The 23,235-nt window shown below is 38.1% G+C and overlaps 1 protein-coding gene across 2 annotated transcripts; it reads right to left on the bottom strand.

Annotated features, from left to right (window-relative positions):
* Positions 1–629: 629 nt before the first annotated feature.
* On the bottom strand, positions 630–23,003 carry LOC124218895 (breast cancer anti-estrogen resistance protein 3). 2 transcript variants are annotated; one of them, XM_046625802.2, is made up of 7 exons: positions 22,755–23,003; positions 16,569–16,779; positions 12,416–12,542; positions 7,306–7,545; positions 5,989–6,576; positions 4,331–5,168; positions 630–2,168 (listed from the first exon to the last, which is right to left on the bottom strand). In XM_046625802.2, the coding sequence occupies exons 1-7, from the start codon at positions 22,795–22,797 to the stop codon at positions 1,837–1,839; spliced, it is 2,379 nt and encodes a 792-aa protein (XP_046481758.1). In that variant the 5' UTR covers positions 22,798–23,003; the 3' UTR covers positions 630–1,836. The 2 variants fall into 2 exon arrangements, with proteins under 2 accessions (XP_046481758.1, XP_046481759.1); XM_046625803.2 differs by lacking the exons at positions 12,416–12,542; positions 22,755–23,003 and having other exon boundaries at positions 16,569–16,709.
* Positions 23,004–23,235: the final 232 nt, after the last annotated feature.

The following is a 23,235-nucleotide window of genomic DNA, read 5'->3' as shown; positions in this document are numbered from 1 at the left end:
GCCGAAAACTGGTCACATAAATTTACCCAGGGGTATCAGTCTTTATGTTCTTCAGTCAACCACTTTTTTTTCTACCTCAAAAGTTGGTCCCACGATGGTTTGTATTCTACAGTAGAATCCCGTTTTTTATTAGCGAACAATGGATCAACAGCATCTCCATTAACGCATCTCAGGTTTCAATAGAAGACAACTCATACGTTTCAGTAGAAATAAAAATTATGATTGTTTGAAGTCTGAAATGACCGTTATAAAAAAGGTGATGAAGAAATCCACTGATTTCCAGCCACTTTATCACATTTTGATAGTATGCGAGAAATCGCATAATCTTTGTCAAGAGTAAATCAATAACCTCTCTCTGCCAATGGCAACGAGATTGTTGTCACGATACAAGTATGTACCCAGGAGTCAAAAAGTTGTTCTATCGAAACTTATCGTAGAACCTCAATTATGCAAACCCTCAACTATCCGGCCCATGACTTGGTTCAAATGAAAGCTCAATTATCCGAACGCCGGTTAAAAAAATAGATTTTTGGTGCGAAATATATATTGCTGCTCGCTAAAAAATGTGCAGCAGCTGATCGTCAATTGACAATAGATGATTATATAAAACCAAAGTAATAAAATAATCGTTCGGTATTTGAAAGAGATTTAATATGTATTTGGATGTTTAATACGGACTGTTTTTTCGATTTAAATTTGTGTTGTATATATATTATGATACTTTAAGATAAAAATTGCATGTCGGTTACCCGAACTTCTGATTATCCGAACTAGGCTCGGTCCTAATTAGTTCGGATGATCGAGGTTCTACTACAATACTTTTTCTTGTTTATTCAAGGCTCGAATTCCTCAGTTTATACGACGCCTTCTACTTACCACACTATATTCAAATAAACTCTACAAGCGTGTTCGACCATTCCTTCTGATTGTTAAATAAGATATTGTTCAGCGATTAACCGTTAGCTATAGTTGTACATAGTATTAAAATAATTTGTTTCTACTTTTCTTTCTATTTTTTTTTTATTTTTTTTATTTTCCTTTTTTCACGCTTCGAACCTTTGGTAACTTTTGGTCCACTTGACTAGACACTACATTTTACATAAGCTTACTTATTTTCGATAGGTTGCATGTGACTTGCCATAAAAAAATTCTCGAAACGAAAACTTTATGCGAAGATTCGGTCGTTCAATACACACATATGGGTGAGTTGGGGTATAGCAACAAGGAAAATAGATACAATCATTATTCCGTTGATATATGTATGAATAAGTAACAACATGTACAATTAAGAGTTGGTATAATATACAATTGGTTCAAGAGAGGATCTTAGTGAAATTTTGATGTGACAAAGTTTGAAAATGTGACAAATGAGTGTCTTAACTCAGAATCCGGTATATAGTTCTTTTCACATTAATATTATTGTAAAAATCGATGTGATTTTTCATTTTTTGATACACTTTTTACTACGTATAATACTGCAGTCGTTAAGTGCAGTCTGAATTTCGACAAACTCGAGGAAATTCGCTCGAATACAAAAGAAGTACGTGAAAAATATCAGTTTCACTTAGGTCAGCTCCCTTGATTAAGTACGTAACGCATCTATAATATTTATACATCGAATACTTCACATAATACATTTGTCGTTTGTGGTATTGTCTTGAGTGGGGTTCGTTAAATAGATTTGGGAGAGACATGCCTCATCTTCATTCAATTATTCAATACTCATTCTTAAATAATAATCTAATTCAATCTACGTACTAATCTAACCTCAGCAATATACAGAAGCCATTGAAATTAGGCTGTACGGGGAAACGCAATGTTTTGGGATAATTGGAATTACGAGGAAGTTTCCGTCGCCGCGCACTTGTCGTACATCGCGTCAAGGACCTGAGAGAATTTTAAGTGGCGTTCCTCCGGTGCTACGGCTGCGCCACGGCTCCCCCAGAGAAACTTCATGTGAAACTCCGTGCGAAACGCGTCAGCGAGTAATTCGTCGTTTCTGCATCCCTCAAGTGCGATTTCAGCGTTCCTTCGGTAAAGCGGAAGGCTCTCCGCAAGCTTCCGGGCCGCATCAAGGTGCGCCCAGACAATCGAAAGGCCGCAATCGGCTGCCGAACTCTCCCATGGAGACAGAATGGCTCCGGTTATTCCCGAAGGAGACGCCGTTCCTGTTGGAAAAAATTGTCGTAATAAAGTCAGGTGCTGTCTCCAAAAGTGAGTGTGTTAATTTTTTATATACTAGATGTGTCATTACGCAAATTAAGATGTTCATTTCCTTGTTAGATAAATTCATGTTATCCTTTATTTTATATACACAATAAGAGTTAAGTTCACGTTTCATCTTCCATCTCTATCTAGATAAGTTTGCTGATCATCTTCATATTTTTTATTTTATTTTATTTTTGTATAAAACCAACATAAGATACTCCCGAGTCTATGTTACAATTTTATCTAACTATTGTGCCAATACCGTGACATTATCAGGAAACTAAACTCCCAATTGCGCATGCTCTAAGTTTTTCATCTGTTCAGGTAGGTTGATCAATTCTGTCTTGTTTTCCTGTAGCGCAAACTGTAATTACGTTCAAGCGCTTTGAGGTTATGTTGACTTAAATGCAGACTCTGTATATTTTAGTTATCTCAGATTCTTAACGCAACATAACTTCGAGATGCCTGTAAATGTCATAGCTAGCGTCTGACCACAATTGAGTTGGAGATGAAAATCTTAGCGCAAATTAGTTGAATATATGAATGGCATTACATGATTTGGCATATGCCCATTTGCGTATTCAGTGTTCTGAGTCTGTAACAATTAATATTGCAGTTTGAATGGGTGTAAATCGTAAATTTTTAGATTCTAAATAATAATTAACGTCTGGTCGAAAAGTTGTTCGTCAGTGAAAAATTGAACCTCAATTTCTTCGTTTGTGTAGCCTACGAATAGTTTTATTTGCTTTTGTTTGACTGATCGAAATTTTAGGTGCCCACAGGAAGTAAAATTCATAGTAGAAACTACAGTATAAGAAATATTACAGCTTGGCGGTCAGAATGGAAAATTCGTGAGGAATAATATACCACAGTTATAGGGGTCACGGGTCCTAGTTGTCACAAGGTTCATATCTCTGCCGCTAGATATCGGAACGAGCGGCGCTATAGATCATAGACGTATAAGTCTATGCTATAGAATGAAATTGTAGCTCAATATTTGAAATAAATGAATATTGTTAACAATAATATCGCATCATATGCGGGCTCGCAGTAATTGAAAAACTGAAATTGGACCTTATAAATAATTACTTTCTATCTTCTAAATATGTTGTTCGCATTTTCTTGGCTGCATTGGGATATTTTGCAATAAGATAATCGCAAAGGTAGTTTTTGTTGCTTTCATTCGATATAGATATTTTTGATATTTGAATAGCGGGTCAGTAAGATATGCACATTCTTTAACAAAATCGCGGGTTGGTGCAAGTTATCACGTGTCACAATAATTTCGTAATGACTTGCTCCATCTCGACTTTTCCGTGGTTTTCTGAGTTCGGGTCAAGTTTTTCGGGATTTTCGGAGTCTGAGGCGAATTTTTCATAGTTTTCACAGTCTAGGTCACTGTTTCGTGGTTTCCAGGAAAAAATACAACGAACAAAATAATTATTGCTCAAAAGTATACATTGAACATTCGAGTTTCTTACATTGAAACAAAAACAAGTAAACAAAAATGCATATAAAAATTATTCATCATTTTTGACCCTGTGGCGGGGTAAGTTGTCCCAAGTATTTTGAATGACAAAAACGGGTAAAAAAAATTAGGAGCAATTTTTTTTCGCACCATTGTTGGTAAGTTGGTACACTCTGCAATTTTTTTTTTGAAAATTCGAAAAATCGCATAACTATTCAGACTTGCTTTGGAACAACCACGAATTTTCCCTAAGTGGCCAAATGATGCATCTACATGCGCCATATCTGAATTAAATAAAATTTTATTCGAAAAAATTCTAAAAATCAGAGAGTAAAAAGAAAAAGTGTCACAACTAGGACTCGCCTCTCCTATCAGTGTATCCAAAAAAAGTTGTTACGATTAACAACGGTGAAAAAAAAACGCATTTAACACGAATAGTTAATTCAAATACAAATTTTGGAGGTTTAACTAATATAAATACGGTTTTTCCCGCTATTTATTATTACACTCTGTTTTCAAACTACCATATATTTCGGCTGCATGTCATGACACTATGGCAGTGACGGCAGTGATAAAAAAGCTGTCAGTGCATATAAACTGAGACAATCATACATACGACCACAAGGTTTAATTTCCGGTATGAGAGTTACCTACCCAGAATATCCTCAGGACCTCGTTCCCCCAGCAGAGCGATAGGTAAAAGGTGAGGTAGCGTGGTGTTCGGAGCCTGAGGATTGGCGCACTCGTTCATAGCTCGAAGAGTGGGTCTGAGCTTGGCTTCAAAGCTGAAAGCCTCGTCGGTATGCTTCTGTCTGAGCAGATGCCAGGTATTAGCGAGTCGCTGTATCTGAGGAAGACATAATCCAAGCATGACCCCACAAAACCCGTAGAGATTCCCGAGCGCAGTCTTTGTGTCGACCGCGACTCTAATCCACTTCGATATGGTCGCCGCCCTTTCGATGGCTGTCGCACCGGCAAGAATGGTAACAGCGACGAGGAGTTTCAGACACTCGGACCTCTCGATGAGATCCAAACGCGCCTGACGTCCGTGCGGCAGAGTCGCGAGTTCTATGCCGCTGAGGCCGCTCCTGTTACCGGTTCCTGGGCTCAGGGCGATCTCCAGATCGACGCGGGTTAGGTGAGTAGCTAAAACTCGTGGCGCCGAGTCGTGCAACATTCCCGAGACGCCCCTTAGGGCCGTGGAATCTAGGGGACGGTGTTCACCCGCCGGAAGAAGCAGCGTTACAAAACCGTCGAGGTCCAGGAAGGACGGTATCTCCAACGAAGGCGCGGCTACGACGAGGTGCTCCTCGGCTGAGAGTTCGTACTCCCCTCCGCACCCCGAATTACCCTCAATAGCGTAAGGGCTGCGAATTATGACCCCCTTGACCGCCGGGGGTGCGGGTGGCTGTCCGTTGCCCCCGGAATTGTTCAGCTCGAATTCACTATCCCCGGATCCGTTTCCACTGTCGCTTCCTGAGGCCTGGTAAACCTGCGAGTGCCACACGTCGGAATATTCTTTGGTACAAGTTCTATAATTAATTGAAAGTAACCACTGATCCTCAAAATTTATCAACATATTCTGAGATATTTATAATAAAGCTAGTATAACCGTAAAAACGACTATGAATGTGCACGAGTTAAATATCCGAATTGTCAAAGTTCTCAACGTTACCTCCAACCATCAACACTCCGAAGGGTTAAACTTCAAAATGGCCAAAACCTCGAATGCTTCAAACTTCGGATTGGTGGAAGAATCGATTTATCAAAACTCTGAGTGATCAAAACCCCAAATAGTGAAAATCCCGAATGGTGTAAGCTCCGAATGGTCAGAACTTCGAATAGCTAGAGGTTCCGAATGGTTAAAACACCAAATAGGTTGAAGTTCCGAGCGATCAAAACTTTGAATGGTCACACTCCCGAACGGTGCACATTCCGAATGGTCAAAATCTTTGATGATCGATACCCCAAATGGTCAAAGCTTCAAAGGGTCTAACCTTTGAATGGTAAATGCTCAGAACGATACACTCCACAGGTGAAACAATTGCTTCGCGGCATATCTGAAGGTTGGTAACAGTCTGGGTTTTAACTATTTAACACTTCAACCTATCCGGAGTTTCAGCCATTCGAGATTTTGACCATCCGAAATTTTGACCGTTCAGAGGTTGACCATTAGAAATGTCGACGAACTCTGACAATTCGGAACAATTCAACGCACATGTTGATTACTTCACTCTGTATTTCTATTATATCTACCGAACTCCTGTGCAGTTCTCTGCAAGAGAAGAAAACAAATATACAACTAGAACTACCTGCGGATGCTGATGCTGGTGGTGGTGATGACTGTGATGGTGATGCTGGTTCGGGGCCTGCGCCGATATGAAAGGAACTCTCGGGGGCTTTGGAGGCGCCGAAGGAGCGCTCGCGTTCACCGGAAGCTGCTGGTGCTGCAGAGACGGGTCTGATATTACCCTCGTAATTTTTTGACGACCCAGGGAAAGAGAAGAGGATGAAGAAGATGAGTGAGGCGGCGTCGGCGGAACACGCGGAAGGGTGCTGGATGATCCTTGAGGTTGGAATCCCTGGTGAGTTGTGCTGTGCTGCTGTTGTTGTGGTGTTAAAGAGTGACTTCGCTGTTGCTTTCTGGGTAATCTGGGTGGAGATCCTGCCAAGAGTGAGTTCGAAGAGGGACTTGAGGAGGAGTGCTGGTTACCCGGTGATGGCGCGCAGGAGAGCGGCACTGATCGAGGTCTTGGGTTCACTATTCGGGCTCCGCTAGCATGGCTCACCGGCCGACCGCTGCCCACATAGAAGGTTATCAAGTCCGCAACGGTGTCGAAAGCTTCGTCTTCGAATTGGTATTGAGCACGTTCGTAAACTGTGTCGGGCTGGAGGACGACCTGAAGTTGAGAGGACGGGTGTTTAGATATATGGGGTAGGCGTTGGTATAACGCTAACGTTATTGTTATGTATCGAAACATTTGCTGAGACAAATGTCATTTGTATAGTTGCCAGAAATTTTTTCGCAAAATTGATATCATAAAAACAAGGGTTTAAATACTGTTTGTTTTAGTAGAAAATATGTGATGATAGTTGTATCGTTACATGTTCGAAATGTAGTTTAAACCATCGAAGCTACATTTAGTACTATCACTTGTTTCGAGTATAGTTTAGGCAACTGAAGATACATTTCGTAGGTCATGTATTTTAAATGTAGCTTAGGCAACTGAAGCTATGTATTATACTGCTACGTATTTGAAGTACAGTTTTGGCACCAAGCACATATTTTGTACTATACACTACATATTAAAAACGTAGTTTAGGTAATCGAAGCCACATTTTGCACTTATACACGTTCAAAATGTGGTTTAGTAACGAAAGTTATATTTTGCATTATATCAAACTACAGATGTAGTTTAAGCAATCGGAGCTACATTCTGCACTACCGCACGTTCAAAATGTAGTTTACGCGAGCGAGAATAAATTTTGTACTGTGGCATATTCAAATGTAGTTCTCATAACCGGAGTTACACTGTGTACTAGTACACATTTGAACTGTGTTTTTTACTATCTGTCCATTGGCGTTGGGCAGCAAGTTTCACACCAAATTCATGGTATAAATTCTTTACCCTGTTTATCACGAAATGCAACGGTTGTCCCTTGCAGCGAACGGTAAGGACGTAGTTTCCAGGCTGAGAGGCGCAATCGCGTACGAGGAAATCTCCCTCGTTTGGCACTTCCAGTTCTGCCCCCCGCCGCCCGCCACGAAGGGTGTTTCCGTGGTACCAGGCATGCGAGCGAAGGTCACGCGGATCCAGCAAACGCAATTCCCGTTCTAGGAGGCGCCGTGCAGTCTCCTCCGGCTGTTCCTGCGAGGGAAGTGAAAGGATATCGTTGAACGTTATACGGATGGTCGAAGCTGCAAGTGTAATTCGACATGATCAATAATTGGAGGTATTCGAAGAAGCACATGTGCTCACATACTGGCATGTCTAATTATAGAAGGTATCAGCGTCGATGCAATGGACCGATGCAAGACTGGGATGAATGAAAATCTTTATCGTTTTATGAGATTGGATACGTTCGGTATATGCTCTGATCATAACACGTGTTGTAACAGTACTGTTTAACTTATTTTTTTATACAAGATGGCAGGTTCAACAGCAGAAGGCAAAAAACATTCAACCCGGGTGTCGAAGATCAGTCGACCCCAACGTTTGAATAAAAGCTAAGAAAATTAAAAAAAAAAACATTTAAAAAGTCTGCAGCAATGTTATTTGCGCTAACGATAGTGAACATTAATGGAACAACTACTATGTAATTGAAATGAATCTGTAAAAATTCAAGTAACACGAGCTAATTGTAAGATATCAACAATTCGCGAAATGGTTTTACTCTTATAATGATAAAAGAAATTAAACTGTGGTGTTTTTGATCTGGTCCTCAGGTTTTTAGTCTAATTTAGGATATGCTGTTAGTAATCGAACAGTTTGTAACGTAAATAAAGCCTTACTTTACATGGAACTCCAACGTGTCTGTATATTTTTTTTCCTGTCAATTGGCTAGGATTGCAGGCTATTGTCAATAAAATGACATATAATTTCACCTCGATATTCAATTTTTGTGAAAAGTCGAATGACAAGTATTGAAAAAGAGATATTCAGTTGAAAATATTCCGTTATATATTTGTTGCTCTACTTCTGAGGCTTGCTCCCGAAATGCCAATGTATAGAACTGCAAATAAACACGTGTGCCTCCATATATTATTTTATTCTTCTCAAATGTACACGGTGTTCATTTATCGTGCATGCAATACCGAAGTGGCGTAATTGATCGAACACAATGGTGTCATATCGCTAACAATGAACAAGCCCTGTCAAAACATTGAACCTGCAGCATAACGAAAAGACAAAAGTGACTGTAGACGACTGCGTTCATTGTTTTCCTGAATATCAATGGAGCTGGAACACCGGTTGAATTCTTTTATTCACTCTCTGCGGGAGGTTGTTACTCCATCTTTTTCAACTTTTCTGACAACTCCGTATGCATTTATACGTAACTTGGTTGTATCAATTTGAGAAAACAAGTGCTGTATTGCATATATTCTGTATTTTGACAGCGAGTGTTTTATTCCGAGGTAGATTGATTAATGACGCAACTCTGTAACTGAATACGACAATAAAGAAGAGTGAATTCCCACGGGAACATTGGGAAATAGCAGACATCCGATTATTTGGAGAGTGTAGGTTTCAAAGAATGCCGATTCTTGTTATCTTTTAAACGCGGAATGTACGGTGTATTGTTCTTTTTTTGGGCCGTGCTGCCACAGTTTTTTCTGCTAAGACTACTATTTCCAGTATTTAAAAAAGTTACAAGAAGTATCAGTTAGTAAAGTAATTACATACAATACAACAGTTTTACTATCATATATTTGGATCATCGTTTTTTTCCAATTTAAACCGGTTCATCGTCGTTCTAAACACTTGACGCTATATTTTACAGTATATCTAAAATTTCACTGAATAGAATCATCGCCTTAGCATGAAAATTTCAAATCTACAATACATATTTTCCATCCTACCCGAAGTCAAAATTTCGCTTTGTTGTTTGATCTACAAAAAGCACCTAATCAAATTTTCGGCATAGTTATAAGCAGTAGTGACTGACTAAAGTTTCAATAGACATATAATACTTGAAAATTACCTATGTAATTGTAACGAGGTGATTTCTAATGGAAATATGTTGTCATGCTAAGAATTATGAACTGCAGTTTCTTTGTTTTCGTTATCGAGAGTCGTGTCAGTAATATACCTGTTAGAAAAAGAGGGAAAAAAGGAAACGGCAATTAACCTGAGGAATTCCTGAGACGGCGGGACGCAACCACAAATATCTTTGCCGGAAGTTCGAGGATTAAACCGGGTCTTACTAACGCTTAACTCCGGGAAAGGTATACAACTGTCTCGTTTGATTTTATAAACCGCAAGTTTTGTTAACTTTTTGTATAACACACTGTATGCATTTTATGAGATATTTCGTGTTAAGTGGATTCAGCCCACGGATATCGCTTAGTATTGCACGTACATAATTCTTGAGACGGTATAATATTTTTTTACTAAAAATGAGTTTTGTAAATTAATCAAGGTACTTATTACGATTGAAAAAATCTTCACGGATTTGTTCAACAATTTTTGCACATGTATTCACGTATAATTATGGCTATTTATGGTCATATAAGACAAATATCTGTGCATGGCACATGTATATTATACGTATATACGATAATTTCGAGATAATTTTCATGCAATCTTCCATTATGCATAGCTGTACAGTTATATATTGAAGCGTGCGTTTCATTTCCTGGGAACATCAAGTGAACGTATCATGAGGTATGTATACACACATTACACAAACAATCTGTGAGAATATTGGTCGACAGGAATAGATAAGAAAAGAAAAGTAAGAAGAAGAAGACGAAGAGACTTGTCTTACGCCGCGAACCAAAATAGAGGCTGTATTCGACGATGCTGTTCTATTTTCTATTCGTGTCAGGTAAAAACAGTGGGCATACATACCTATACATGTAAAACCGGAAGTTTGTACAAAGAAGCGTTACAGCGCATATCGTCTACCGTTAGGCTAATTCATGTACCCTTCCTCATCTACGTTTGTAATATTTCTCGTAGTCAAAATAAAACGGCTAAATTCACTCTACGTTAACCATACGCGATGTTAATTTGAGTTTATGAAAGTTAAGATTATTGCTCGGGGATGACAAACGAAGGTGAGTCGAATTGAACTTCGAAACTGAATGAACTAAACGCAATTTTTATTATCTACATATATCTTTAACCAATTACAAAACTGACAATGAACCTTTGACTTCTTGCAGTGTAAATCACGTGACGTTTTTATTTTTCGAATGTATCCAAAACAGGATTTCAACTTTCCATGTCTTCGCACATTCAAAGCACTAATTTCAACGCGTAATTGAGGCGGATTGTTTTCTTTTGTTGTGCTGTAACCACAATTATTTAGGAGCCAATGACCAAATATAGAAAATTTTCCTGTTAAACTTTTGTTTTTGGCAGTCAGCGGTGAAGATAAAATTTCTCAACCTCGAGTCATCGACCCAGGACAATAAGTGCAGAATAGATAGCTGCATTCTTTATACACTCGCGATTCGTTGCTACGCACCATCAATCATATAGCTGTAATAGTTTCAATCGATTCGAACAAACTTAAACCTGTATCAAATTTCTGGTACCCAATAATTTGGAATATATACAACACTAACATATCTAATCTCTCGTTTTATACAGACAGTTGAAGTCCAGTTGCAATTCGAATAAAAGAAATTAGGGCAAATCGATGTGCTTCGATCAATTTTTTTTTTTAACATCTGCGATATGCAGTTACACCGGGATTCAATTTCCTTTAACAATGCGCTGAGGCAAACTCACCAGAAAAAACGTTGCACAGGACAAACTCCCAGTCGTTAATCGATTTTCCTCAATCCCCTCGACGGACTAAAGATTACTCATTGTTTACAGGACGCATTCTCAGTCTTCGCACAAAGAGTCTCTATTTAACTTGGAATCAAAACAAACTGGCCGATCAGGGTTTTCTTACTTTTTTTTGTCTGAGTTTTTAATGAGGGAATTTCCCACACTAACTTAAAATAGATTTGGTGCTTTCTCCTGATTATACCAAAACAATTTATGTATATGCACTGACTCTTATCGACGGATTGGTAATCGGGGTTATTAACATTCAGGAAGTATACAGAATTAAGAGTGAAATATGATGGCGATTCGTTCTTGAGTGATACTACACAAAATGTACACACGTGCCGGTGAATATCGTGGAATGAATACTCTGCAGCTTCTAGAATTTAGTTGACGCTGAAATCCTGTTTTATTTACTCTTGTCGTCATTCTGTTTAGCGTGAAATGTCGTTCCATAGTTACCGAGTCCCGAAAATGACCGTGAAGCCAAAAAGAAATTGCAAGCGTGTTTCGACAACGGCCATGTTGACTTTTCGCCAGCTTCCAAACCCGCCTGTCAAATATATCTTGAAAATAATGTCTCCTTGGTTTCGACTAAGTTTGAACTTCTTCATTGTTATTCACCACCAAGTATTCTTATCATCTAAAAATACCTTCATATCGTTTAAGAATTCAGCCAGCGAATTGAACGTGTGTCTTTGGATGTGATCGGGATAAGGAGCAAAAAAGATCACATTTCGTTCACTATAAACAACAGCAATCTCGGCATCGATTTATCGTTAGAATATTTTCATCCGTTTTTATTAGGATTCAATGATTGATATTATAAAACCTCGCGAAACAGTGAAAATACTGGAAGGTGAGATCATAAGATCGACACCTAAATTCTAACGAATAAAAATTATTACCTGACCAAATAGAATTAGTCGCTCAATCGGAGAGCTTAAAACCTAGCGAATAGTGACAATATTGAAAGATGAGAACGTAGGATCAACGCTTGGGTTTCAACCAATCATAATTAGTCCCTAACCAGTGAAAACTAGTCTGCGATCAATGCATAGAGCTCGAAGCCTATGGTATAATAATGACAGTACCAAAAACAAGTGAGATTAATAAATCGTCTCCCATATATCAGCCAATCAGAATGAGTCTCTGACCAATCGGAGAGCACGAAACCCAGCTAGTTGTAGTGAAAATACAAAATCGAAACGAATGCACGCAGCTTTTTACTCACCATGTCCGGACTCGCCCCGCGGTTTTTGGCCTGGTCTTGTTTTGACTTTCGAGACTGAAAAGCGGAGGATGATCTCTCGGGACATGCGCAATCGTTGTAAATGTCCTCCTCGGAGCAGCCCTCCTTCCTGGAAGAACGGAATGATTTCGGTTTAGCCGCGAGCGAACTAAAGCGCAGCGATACCCGAAGGCGAATCGTCTCTCGCGGCGCGCGTCTCTGACAGCCGGCAATTGAGCGCGTTAGTCTCAATTGGTGAAAGGAGCGGAGACAAAATCCAAGTTGAAGTCAGGCACGAGTAGCTTCTCATCCCGCCTTAGACTTCTATCTTGCTCCAATCTTTGCCCGAAATTATCGCGAGGCTCACCGACCGACAAACTGCCCGCTTTCGTCCGTCGCCACACCGTTCCTTGCCGCACGTGACATGTTCCCGAAGTTCTCGACTAGCCTCACCGGCACGATTATTGCTCCGCGGAGCCTGGAATGTTGGCTATGCACTGCGTGCCTGACTCCGCCGGACTTATTGATCCTACGGGGACTGAGGATGAAGCCGAAGCCGCCCGCGCCGTCTGATCGCCTTCCGCGCATGCGCTGCGCTCAACTCGCCGGCTACATCGGCCACGATTTCAGATAACGCGTTTAAGGATTATCGCCTGCGATATTTCACCGCGCGATTCGGAGACCGTGGGATCCTTCGGCTGGAGGACGAATTGATGTTTTCTTTGGTCGGGAAGGATCTGACGAAAATAATTTTTCGTGGGGCGAAAAGGGGAGTGGTCGCACTGTAGTGGAACGGCTGTGATATCGATTTCAAAAATGCGATGGCACTGATCGTAGAATATTAAAATTTAGAAAATCGAAGTACGTAGGAAGATCAAAATACAGATGGCCAAAGTACAATAGAACGGTTAAAATTTATTAATTAGTTTCAGAATGTAGAAAGTCGAAACTTAGAAAAGTCAGAATGTAAAATGGTTAAAGCAGAGAAAACCATAATGTAGAATGGTAAAAGTACACAAAGTCAAAATCTTAAAATTTATATGTATTTATCAATTTCAAGATTTATAAAAAGTCGAAAAGTGTATGAGCCAAAATATAATAGAATCGTCAGAACTTACATTACATAGTCATCCATCAATTTAAAAGTGTAAAAACTCAGAAGATAGATAAACCAAAATGTAGAAAAGTGAACGTAGAGAAAGCTTGAGTATGATAGAAAAATGTTGAAATGTAAAAATACAAATGTAGAACCGTAAGAATAAACATGCACCGTTTTTATGTCTCAAAATTTCTATCTTTCGACTTACTACATTTCGAAATTTTACAAGTTAGATTGTAGCATGTTTTTGATATTGAGACCCTTCTCTATTAAGTGACTGTTTGATCCCTATCCGACAATAAAAGATGGACTGAATAACTCATCTCCAATAACGTAAAATTTCAGGTCTTATCATATAAATTTCTTGTTTGTACTAAATTATCGAGCAGAAATTTGAGAATCATAAAGGAGGCTTTTCGCAAAACCCTTGTGTTGTTATTTCTAAGTACTAATCGTAATTCATTGGTAAGTCGATGAGACTATAGTCCTTTTTTTTCCAAGATTCTTCTGCTATTTTTGAATTCTCTCGAAAAAAATGGCCGAAATTCAAAATACCTGTTTCTATTTCTTAGTACTCATTACCACGCGTAATTTACTATAGAATTCGGATAATGTATTACTATTCATCCCAATTCCAAGATAGGTACAATCACTTTTGGAACAGCTGCGTTGTCTGGCTAGAATAGGTTCTCACAGAGGGGTAGAGTGGAAAGTAACGCGGTGTCACAGCAGTGCCTTTTGAAGAATCGATTTTTTCGTAGGGTCCCCTTTTTATAGGGGTCTTTGAACAGCGCTGATTCCCGTATATGAGCATCGCTTGGAGAATAACGATCGTAGGTATTATATTTAGTAACAAAAGTCCGTTGATGACCAGCTTTAAAAAATTTATGACAAGTGTCTCGTACCCGAGTTCTTGTCCACATAGATCAGTTAATGACCTTAAATTTTATATAGATATGTACTGTTATTGATGGCCGCGGCATTGTTTTTACCAATTAAGTATAAATTTAGTTGAATGTGATTGTTATCACAGGTGTTGATTAATTAACAGTAAAAATAATAATAATTAATCAATTAAAATTTCGTACTCAACTTCAAGATCTTTGGTAAGATTTGTAATTTTGCATTCTTCTTTAATCTTATAGTTTAAGGAATGTTATCACTGTATTATAATTAATTTAGTGGTTTGTACGAAGTGTAAAAGACGCTGAATAAAATCATCTTCAGAAAATATATCAAGTAGTCCATTCTGTTTTAATCTCGAGAGAAACGGGACATTCTACCATTACAATTTATATCTTGTTAAACTATTCTCCATATTATTCCAGAAGCGAAACACTTAATCTTATCGATTACTCAGCCATAGTCGATTACGGAACAGTTATGACTTAACGAAACAGAGGCGTCGCTCAACTTCTTTCAATGGTTTGCCGTGAATGTCACAAAGATTCTCATTTAAAACCCCGAGTTGCATGATATACGGATATCAAGCATGCGATCATCAATGTGGTATTCAATTGGCAATTGCACGATATGTTCTGCGAATAACTATCACATTCGCATACAAATGATGTGTCGATTCAATACGACTACGGATATAATTATAATAATACTTCAAATAAATGATCTTGATAAAATATATTTCCGGACAACAAACATAGTGAGAACATGAGGAAAAATGTCGAAAAATGAAGCGAGTGTTGACGCCTTCTTTGTTCAGTAGCGTAATTTATTGTTATACAAATACAGTCTGCAAATAATTCAAATGACTGCAGAAATACGTTATCATGTTGCTATCTCGGTATATCACGTTTTCATCATCTACTGAGGTTTTTGCTATGATAATAGTGCTCTGTGGCCATTTTCTGGAGAATTCTCTATCCAACTTCGAGTATCAAAAAATCGTAAAAGAAGATAGTGTTTTGATCAAGATCAATTACATTGACTCAAGGTCATATAATACTCCGGCCCTTACCGACCGAGCAAACTCACTCTTTTTCTCCTTATATTAAATAAACAAACGAACGAAAAGGGTTTAAACTTCGATGGTCATCCATGGAAATCTTGGCCGTACGCCCAGTTGATCGTGAGAGCATCTTTTATATACGAAATTATTGTAATTTCTCTCTCTCTCTCTCTCTCGTCTAGCGACCTCCACATTGCATGACAACAGTCTAACGACGGCTCATTTTACTCATTCTTTGCGGAATAGCGGAAAGTGTCTCAGCTATGCACTTTTTGGCCCCTGAAATACGGGAAATGTAGGAATAGTAACACATGTCAAAAAACCACACATTTTTTGGACGATTTTCTGGATATGAGTCACTTTCCTGAATTTCGCTACAAAAGAGCGATGTACTGTCGATGTCGAACCTTTTCCGTTCATTTGTTTATTTAATATAGGAAGAAAAAGTGTGCGTTTGCTCGGTCGATAAAGGTAGGAGTACTACATGACCTTAAGTCTTAGTATATCAATTCTGATGCTTTCAAACTATTTGTTTAGACTGTACACCTAATGAAACATATTTCTCTAATATTTCCAATCAAATCTTGCACGGAGTGCAGTGTTTTGAAACGAGTTAACGATGCGATGATAACTTCTATCGACTTGACAAACAAGCGTCGATTATGGTCGGTAATGCAGAGTCGGTATGTCAGGTCACGCTTCGAAATCATGTAAGGTGCCGCGACTAGCGGTTGAAATGATTGAACCTAAACCATACGCGCGTGGCAGTTTGAAAGAACACTATGATTCTGCAAATACATTAATCACGACGTTGTCTTGAATGCAATTCTAATTATTCACGCAGGAATTTGCAGGGAAAAATACAGCCTCGTGAAAATAGTCGAAGAATTCAACTTTTCGTTCATAGGGCGGTTGTAAAAAATACCAAAAGCTGAAAGTCGAGAAAGTATTGCTCATCGCTAGCAGTTAGTCGCATAAGTCTTGGATTTTGAAAGCTGTAAATTTCATTATTCAGGTATCGAATAAATCGCTAGTAATTTTTTTACTGGATAAATTATAGATGTCACTTTTCGTATCCAAATCGCACTAACCATGAGTTATCTCTGCTCTGGCATGGCGATGGCGGAGTTATTATAAGGGCAGGTTCCTTCTGCATGATTGTCTCTGGTTGAAGATGTATTGTGTGCCGCTGCTGATGCCCGTATTTCTCCATCGATAACGTATCTCTTTTCCTCCGACGGCCACTCGCGCTCAGATTTTGCAGAGTACCCATCGACGGGAACCGGAAGCTCCATGCTATACCTAAATTCACGAGAAAATTTAAGGCATTAACAAATGGATAAAGCAACATTTAGGGAAAGAGAATTGGTGCAGCTTAACCATCTAAATTCATGGATACGCATCATGAATTTGGAACTACAGAACGAAATTAAAGATCCATTTCACTAAATGTTAATATTTTAAGGATGTACTTGTTTTCTATTCTATCGCAGTTATTTGTCACGATGTTTAGAAGCAAGCATCAATCTACTTTATATTTGTTCATACTGCTTCTAGAAGAAACGTATTTATTCTCACGAGATTCCACGTGGCGTATACGATAATTATGCAAATGCAAAACATTGCTATTCGACATCTCGAAAGCAATTACTTTTCGAAGTTCAAATTCCAAATGAAATAATAATTCAAGCTGAAGATGAAAGAAAATGAATACCGTGGTTGCATGAGACTTTTGAAGACTGGAAACAGTTCTGCAATATCGCCGATGAGACATTGACCAAAACAAGAAGACAGAAGAATATGAAATCGATCGTCAGTTCATAAAAATGATGTTCAAGTTTTGTCTTGTGAAACAGATGGAAACGTACAATTTGCTTCGAAGTTGCGTGGCACTGTCAAGAATCGAACGAAAATTCGAAAAATTGCAATATACGATTTTTTTTTAGTATAACTATAACCAATTCAAATTAAAATCAATATACACTACTTCTTACGTATACCAAACAAAATGTGAGATACATAATTTTTCGTTGCATTACCTTATACTTAGGAATTTTCAAGTATAACTATCCAACTGCTTAACCTGCACATGAAATGTATTTTATTGTTGTGCTTTCCAGGCGTATATAATTCACATTTTTTGTTGCAACTTAACCGTCAAATTTGTGCCAAGCACTATAATCTACAAGTCTTCTATTTTCGTAAAATCTCCTCAAATATAGTCAATTTCAAATTCAAAATTTGGATATCAGTGTTATCTAATAATATTGAGTTTACGCTTTTTCAAGATCATTGGATCATGTTAGTTTGGCCGATCTAATTGTCAGATAACATCGGATTAAAATTTTCAATCAATCGAAGCTCGATGATGAAATCGTAAATGTTCATCACCTCGTGTCTCATTTCTTTTATACTCATAAAAGGTTGTCATAATAGACAGTGCGCGACGTAAAGAAAAACTGGTTGTCCTCCATCGCTTATTATATCACACGTATAATAGCATCGCTCATTTCAGCAGCTACCGTATTTAATTGTATTCGAAGGCGAGTCGCGCGCGCAGATGGTCCACTTATAAAGGCAAGCCTGATGCAGTAGTACAACAGTGAGTGGGCCTGCAAAGATCCGTCCACTTCAGTACAAAGCTGTTCCTTTCAATTCTCGTTAGCTCGCGTTTTGCTTTCGTTGTTATTATCATCAAACTAAACGTGATTTTAATGAAACCGTTGCCACACAATCTATAATCTTAATTGCAGAAAAGATCATAACAGCTTAATTGTCGTTAGCTCAGCTCATCATTTTTTTTTAACCATAGACTTAAGGTTTCGTTGGTAGCACTGCAGCAGACGTCTTACTAAACATTGATTTCTAGATCTTCAGTTTGGAGACTGAATCATCCATTACAAATATAATATGTCTGGTCAATAATAATTTCGGTACTTTCAGCTACGGTAAACGGTAAACATACCTTTATATAACGCGAGCATGTTTTACGCGTTTGTTTATACGTGTTTTCCGTACACAAAATATCCGTTTCCATGACGGTAGGAGTGAGTCTGCGAATGCGCGATATGCGCAGAGTACAGAAAAAACCACTTTTAATTCCTGGGAATCTTTTTCGTACAGCGCGCATGCGTTAAAAGTTGTCTATTCTGTACTCCGCGCATGCGCTGTTGGAAACAAATCTGACATTACGCGACCCTAACCTCATTTCGTGCTTCGTGAAAAAACGCGTAACATATTCTTGTTATATAAAAAATCGTGTGCAACAAGGAGGCAACAGTCTTTTCGCCTCGCGTATTTGCAATATTCGTCTTCAGTTCGCACAAATACACTCACCTACGACTCGTATTGCAAACTTACGCTCGGCCCGAAAAGACCAAGTTTACTTCCTTCTTACACAATGTTCTATTTCACACTAATTGTTTTTAAGTGATAGCAATCATATTTTACATGCCAGTTTTAAATTCTTACGACAACTTCATTCGACATAATTCATTTGAAAACATTACTGCAATTGCAGTGAAAGGAAAATTGTTTTATTGCTTTATACGAGAATCCTTTTAGGATTCGCCACATGTCAATTGGCCAAAATCAGTCATAAATTTCGACTTTATATAATAGAGTAACTGATGAATATATCGTCTTCAATTAGATACAATATTTGTAATAAAAAAGTAAACTATTCACACTTTTTGAAAACCGTTTTTCGTGTCGTAATCGAAAAGGATATTTTATACTGAATGTAAATTGTATTAAAAGTTTGATATATTTTCGTCTTTAATACTTGTGTTGGAAATTTCTGAGTTATAAAATTGGCTCCAAAAGATTTATTAGTTCTAAAAAAAATTAGCATTCAAATAGCTCTTAAATTTTATAGATTATGTCATTCTCGGTTTTTCAGTTTTTACGATATTCATAGTCCCACATACAGCATCAAAATTAGCATGTCGAACGTGCGAAGTGGCATTAACAGAAGTGACTATTGCAAACAGTTTCTTGGGTTGTCTAAGGCTATTTACTGAAATATGAGTTGAAAAGAGTACGAATTAAACAGTTTTTTCCACAGTGAAAAATGTACACATTTCTGAGAAGTATTATTTTGCAATCACCGCATGTGTGAGAAACGAAACTGTAAGCCATTTAATCTTGAATCCAGATTGCAAATTTGAATGTGGTAGATTATTCGAAGTTCAAGTTTTTAGCGTAAGTCAAATTTGAAACAAAACAAAAAAAAACAACAAACAAAAAAGCGTTTTTAACATTTTTTTATATTGCATTGCGACTTGCCAATGGAATAATAGAATTTCTATCAATACGAGAATTATGATTCTGAATTTTGAGAAACATTTGAAATTTAGTTTAAAATCTTAAGTATACTATAATACGTTTTCGAGTTTTATCTGTTAGGAGTAAAAAGGAAGAAAAACAGGAAACGACCAAAAAATCTGTTTCTACGATATATTAAATCTCGTAATTTTGCTTCGGAAATTGATTAGAGGCAACAGCAACATATAATATAAATATAACGTTTTAGACACAATTCTGCAATTCATTTCCATCCGTTTGCCACACCAGTATCCATCCAATCGAATTTAATCAATATCTACAGATTTTTGTGAACAGCAAACTGTGCTGGAAACTTTTCGAAACTGCTGATTTGGATTCAGGATCCAACTCAAATAGATTCGATTATATAAGGTTCACATTTGATTGCATGCCTAGAATTGACAATTTTGAAAAAGGTATAACGTTTACTGAAATAAATATACGTACATCGTTGATATTATTTATTTCTATTATTAATTATTTGATTATTATTCAATCAATTTCCAAGATTTAAATTTAGATCCCTGGATAAGTGATAAACTTCTTTTTCAAATTTACGAAGTCGTTTCAATTTTTCATCGCGTGCAGGACCTGAAGTTATATTATGACTGATTTGAAAATCTGTACTGAAAATTATCATCTGCGCTACCTACGTCAACAACTAGACTACTTCGCAGTTTTTATGAACACTAGTGCTCAGAAGTAGATTTTTTAACACTAGTACTTATAAAAACTACACAATATTTTCGTTTTCAACAAGAGATAGCATAGTAAATAGGATTTGTGGCATGTGCGCATTAGGGTGACCGTTCTTTAGAGTGTTGGCGAATTTTTTCCGTACCACCCCTCAAATCAACTTTAAATAATTCAAAACAGATTCTCAAATTTTTTCACATTTTTAACTCAACTCTAACCCCCCCCCTTCAAAGAGGGTGCATTTCCCCATTTAAAATACACGTGTTTCGGATACATTCTTAGCATATATTTTATTGTAAAAATAAAAATGGTAAAGAAAAATTTGTAACCACGAGGTTTTAGTGGACATTAGTGCTACTATCTGAGAAAAAATTCAAATCATCATACCATGCAATTTCGACAAATTACACGCCCTTGAAATCTGACTTTTTTCCATTTAGAGGAATTGCAATTTGTCTAGTTTACCTGGTATAACGATGTGAATTTTTTTTCAGATAGTAGCACTACTGCCCACTAAAACTTCGTAGTTGCAGATTTTTTTGATCATTATTACTCTTACAATAAAATGTATGCTAAGAATGTGTCCGAAACACGTGTATCTTAAATAGGGAATTCCACCTGTTTGGGTGGCGGGTTAGAGTTGAGTTAAGAATCTGCAAAAATTTGGGGATCTTTATTGAATTATTTAAACTTGATTTGGGGGCAGTACGGAAAAAATTCGTCAACACCGTAAATAATGGTCACCCTAGCGTGCATATAGGGACTTCATAACTCGTGTGAGTTTGGCATTCACCTTTTATGGCTCGTGCGGGACTTTATACTCGTCAAGAAATCTTTTGCGTCATAGTAGGCGTAAAGCGGGATTTTACGCCCGCGAAGTGGACCGGTAAATCCCGTTTACGCCTACGTAGGACGAAAAATATTGTTCGCATCACGGGCGTGATACTTTACACCCTAGGTAAGAAAATAGCTTAATTTTATGCGCACTTGCCACGAAAAGATCTATTTCGTACGACAAATTCTATTTTCTGTGCTAACTTCCGTCAAAAACGCGAATATTGTGTAGTTTTTATAAGCACTAGTGCTCATAAAAACTACAAAGTAGTCGAGTTGCTGACGGAAGTAGCGCAGAAATAACTATTTTAATTTGGGTTTTGGTCTACAAATTTTGGACGTCAATTCGTTTCAAAGTTTGAATAATTGGATTTTGCCATTTTGTCAACAATTCTTTATTTCGTTCTGAAACTGTTTTCGTGCTAATATTTCAGTTTCCTAAAATCGAGTTCAAATATGTGCCTTTCTCTTTCTCGTTTGGCAACTAAGCCATTTATCTGCATTCGAACTGTACAGTTGTTGGTTGTAGAAAGTATCATACCTCACATCGCGGAGACACGTGGTAGCCAAAATTACTGACGTGCGTCTATCATAAGACAGTGGGTTCAGTATCCAAGTTTGTACATTTTTTCTCCAAGTCAATTTTGCTGTTCTAAAATATGATTGTTCTCTGTCGCCAGCGATTTAATTGCTGCGCTCGAATTGGTTGCAAAATTTTTTATACAAACATGTATAATATTAGGTAATATGTGCAACGTCAGTGAAAAAATTATTACGCTACGCAGGCCTGCATGTATGACGGAATAATAATGAAGCGCGGCGATACGGCATCAAAACAATGCTCAACATAGATATATAAACAACGTCGCTGTACGTGTTCATCTGCACTTAAGTGCACGACTAGCACAACATCTGGCTATATGATAAAAAAGCGTAACACCATAATGTAAGATCACGCGTATAAGTAAACCCTATAAACAGTACAATACATGTCAGTTACGCGTTATAGGTATGTGTAGGCGTGAATATAACGAAACACTGATAACCAACGTCGTCGACAGTGCAGCGAGTAGAGATAAAACTTGTATTGTAGCGCGGTGCACAACTCACCTTTTCATTCGTTATTGTATACTTTAAATGGGAGTTTGTATTACGTGTATTACACCCGACGGACGACAATAATTAAGCATGTATAATAATATGTTTGCACATAGATTTCTATCTACGTTGTAATTTCCGCGGGTGGTGCAAGCGCAAGTATTATATAATAAATTAAGTTCCAAAATTCATAATCAAGGGTGTTGTATTCAATACGTGACATGTTTGTGATGATAATAATAATAAAAAAAAACGAAATGAAAATCGAACGTGAAACAAAAATCGTATTAGACAAATGAATAAACAAACGATGATCGACTAACTTTGGCTGCGACGCGATTTGAGCTTGCTTGCGGTTTTCCCCATGTTTTCTGTGACGTCAGCGCGGGATTGATCAGTTGCGGGTAAAACGTGAATCGGCGGGCGGTGTTGCAGCAGGGTTAAATGACGCGGATCCACTCTACCCGGACACACTTGTTGAATAGGAAGGTGCAATGCGATTACACAAGCTGACCGCGTGGCTCAGCGCGGCGCTGCGCTCTGTCCGCTCCGAAGCATAACGCGACACTGTGCGAGCCAATGTAACGTGAACGTCACGAAGGATTGAGAAGCGTCGTTGATAGGAATGTAGGGGAACGCGTGAGAAAGAGAGAAGGAGAAGGAGATTGTGAACATAACCCCAGATTGGGACCGACTTATGGGGTGTGGCGTGAGCGGAGAGAGAGAGAAAGAGGGAGAGAAGACCAGGCGATAGCTTCAGGCCCCCGCAAACATGCCGCCATGCCGACATGGGTGTGTGTTAAT

The sequence above is a fragment of the Neodiprion pinetum genome, chromosome 5, assembly GCF_021155775.2.
Source record: "Neodiprion pinetum isolate iyNeoPine1 chromosome 5, iyNeoPine1.2, whole genome shotgun sequence".
NCBI lineage: Eukaryota > Metazoa > Arthropoda > Insecta > Hymenoptera > Diprionidae > Neodiprion > Neodiprion pinetum.
The sequence above is the reverse complement of the archived record's forward strand: the minus strand, read 5'-3'. Positions and strand labels throughout refer to the sequence as shown.

Excerpts from the sequence above, each read along its gene's own strand:
- LOC124218895 (XM_046625802.2), bottom strand. The coding sequence starts at position 22,797 with ATGGGGAAAACCGCAAGCAAGCTCAAATCGCGTCGCAGCCAAA. Across the intron at positions 12,543-16,568 it reads CAGAGCAGAGATAACTCATG|GAAGGAGGGCTGCTCCGAGG; the intron begins GTTAGTGCGATT and ends CCGTTCTTCCAG. Across the intron at positions 7,546-12,415 it reads GCGGGGCGAGTCCGGACATG|GAACAGCCGGAGGAGACTGC; the intron begins GTGAGTAAAAAG and ends CTTCCCTCGCAG.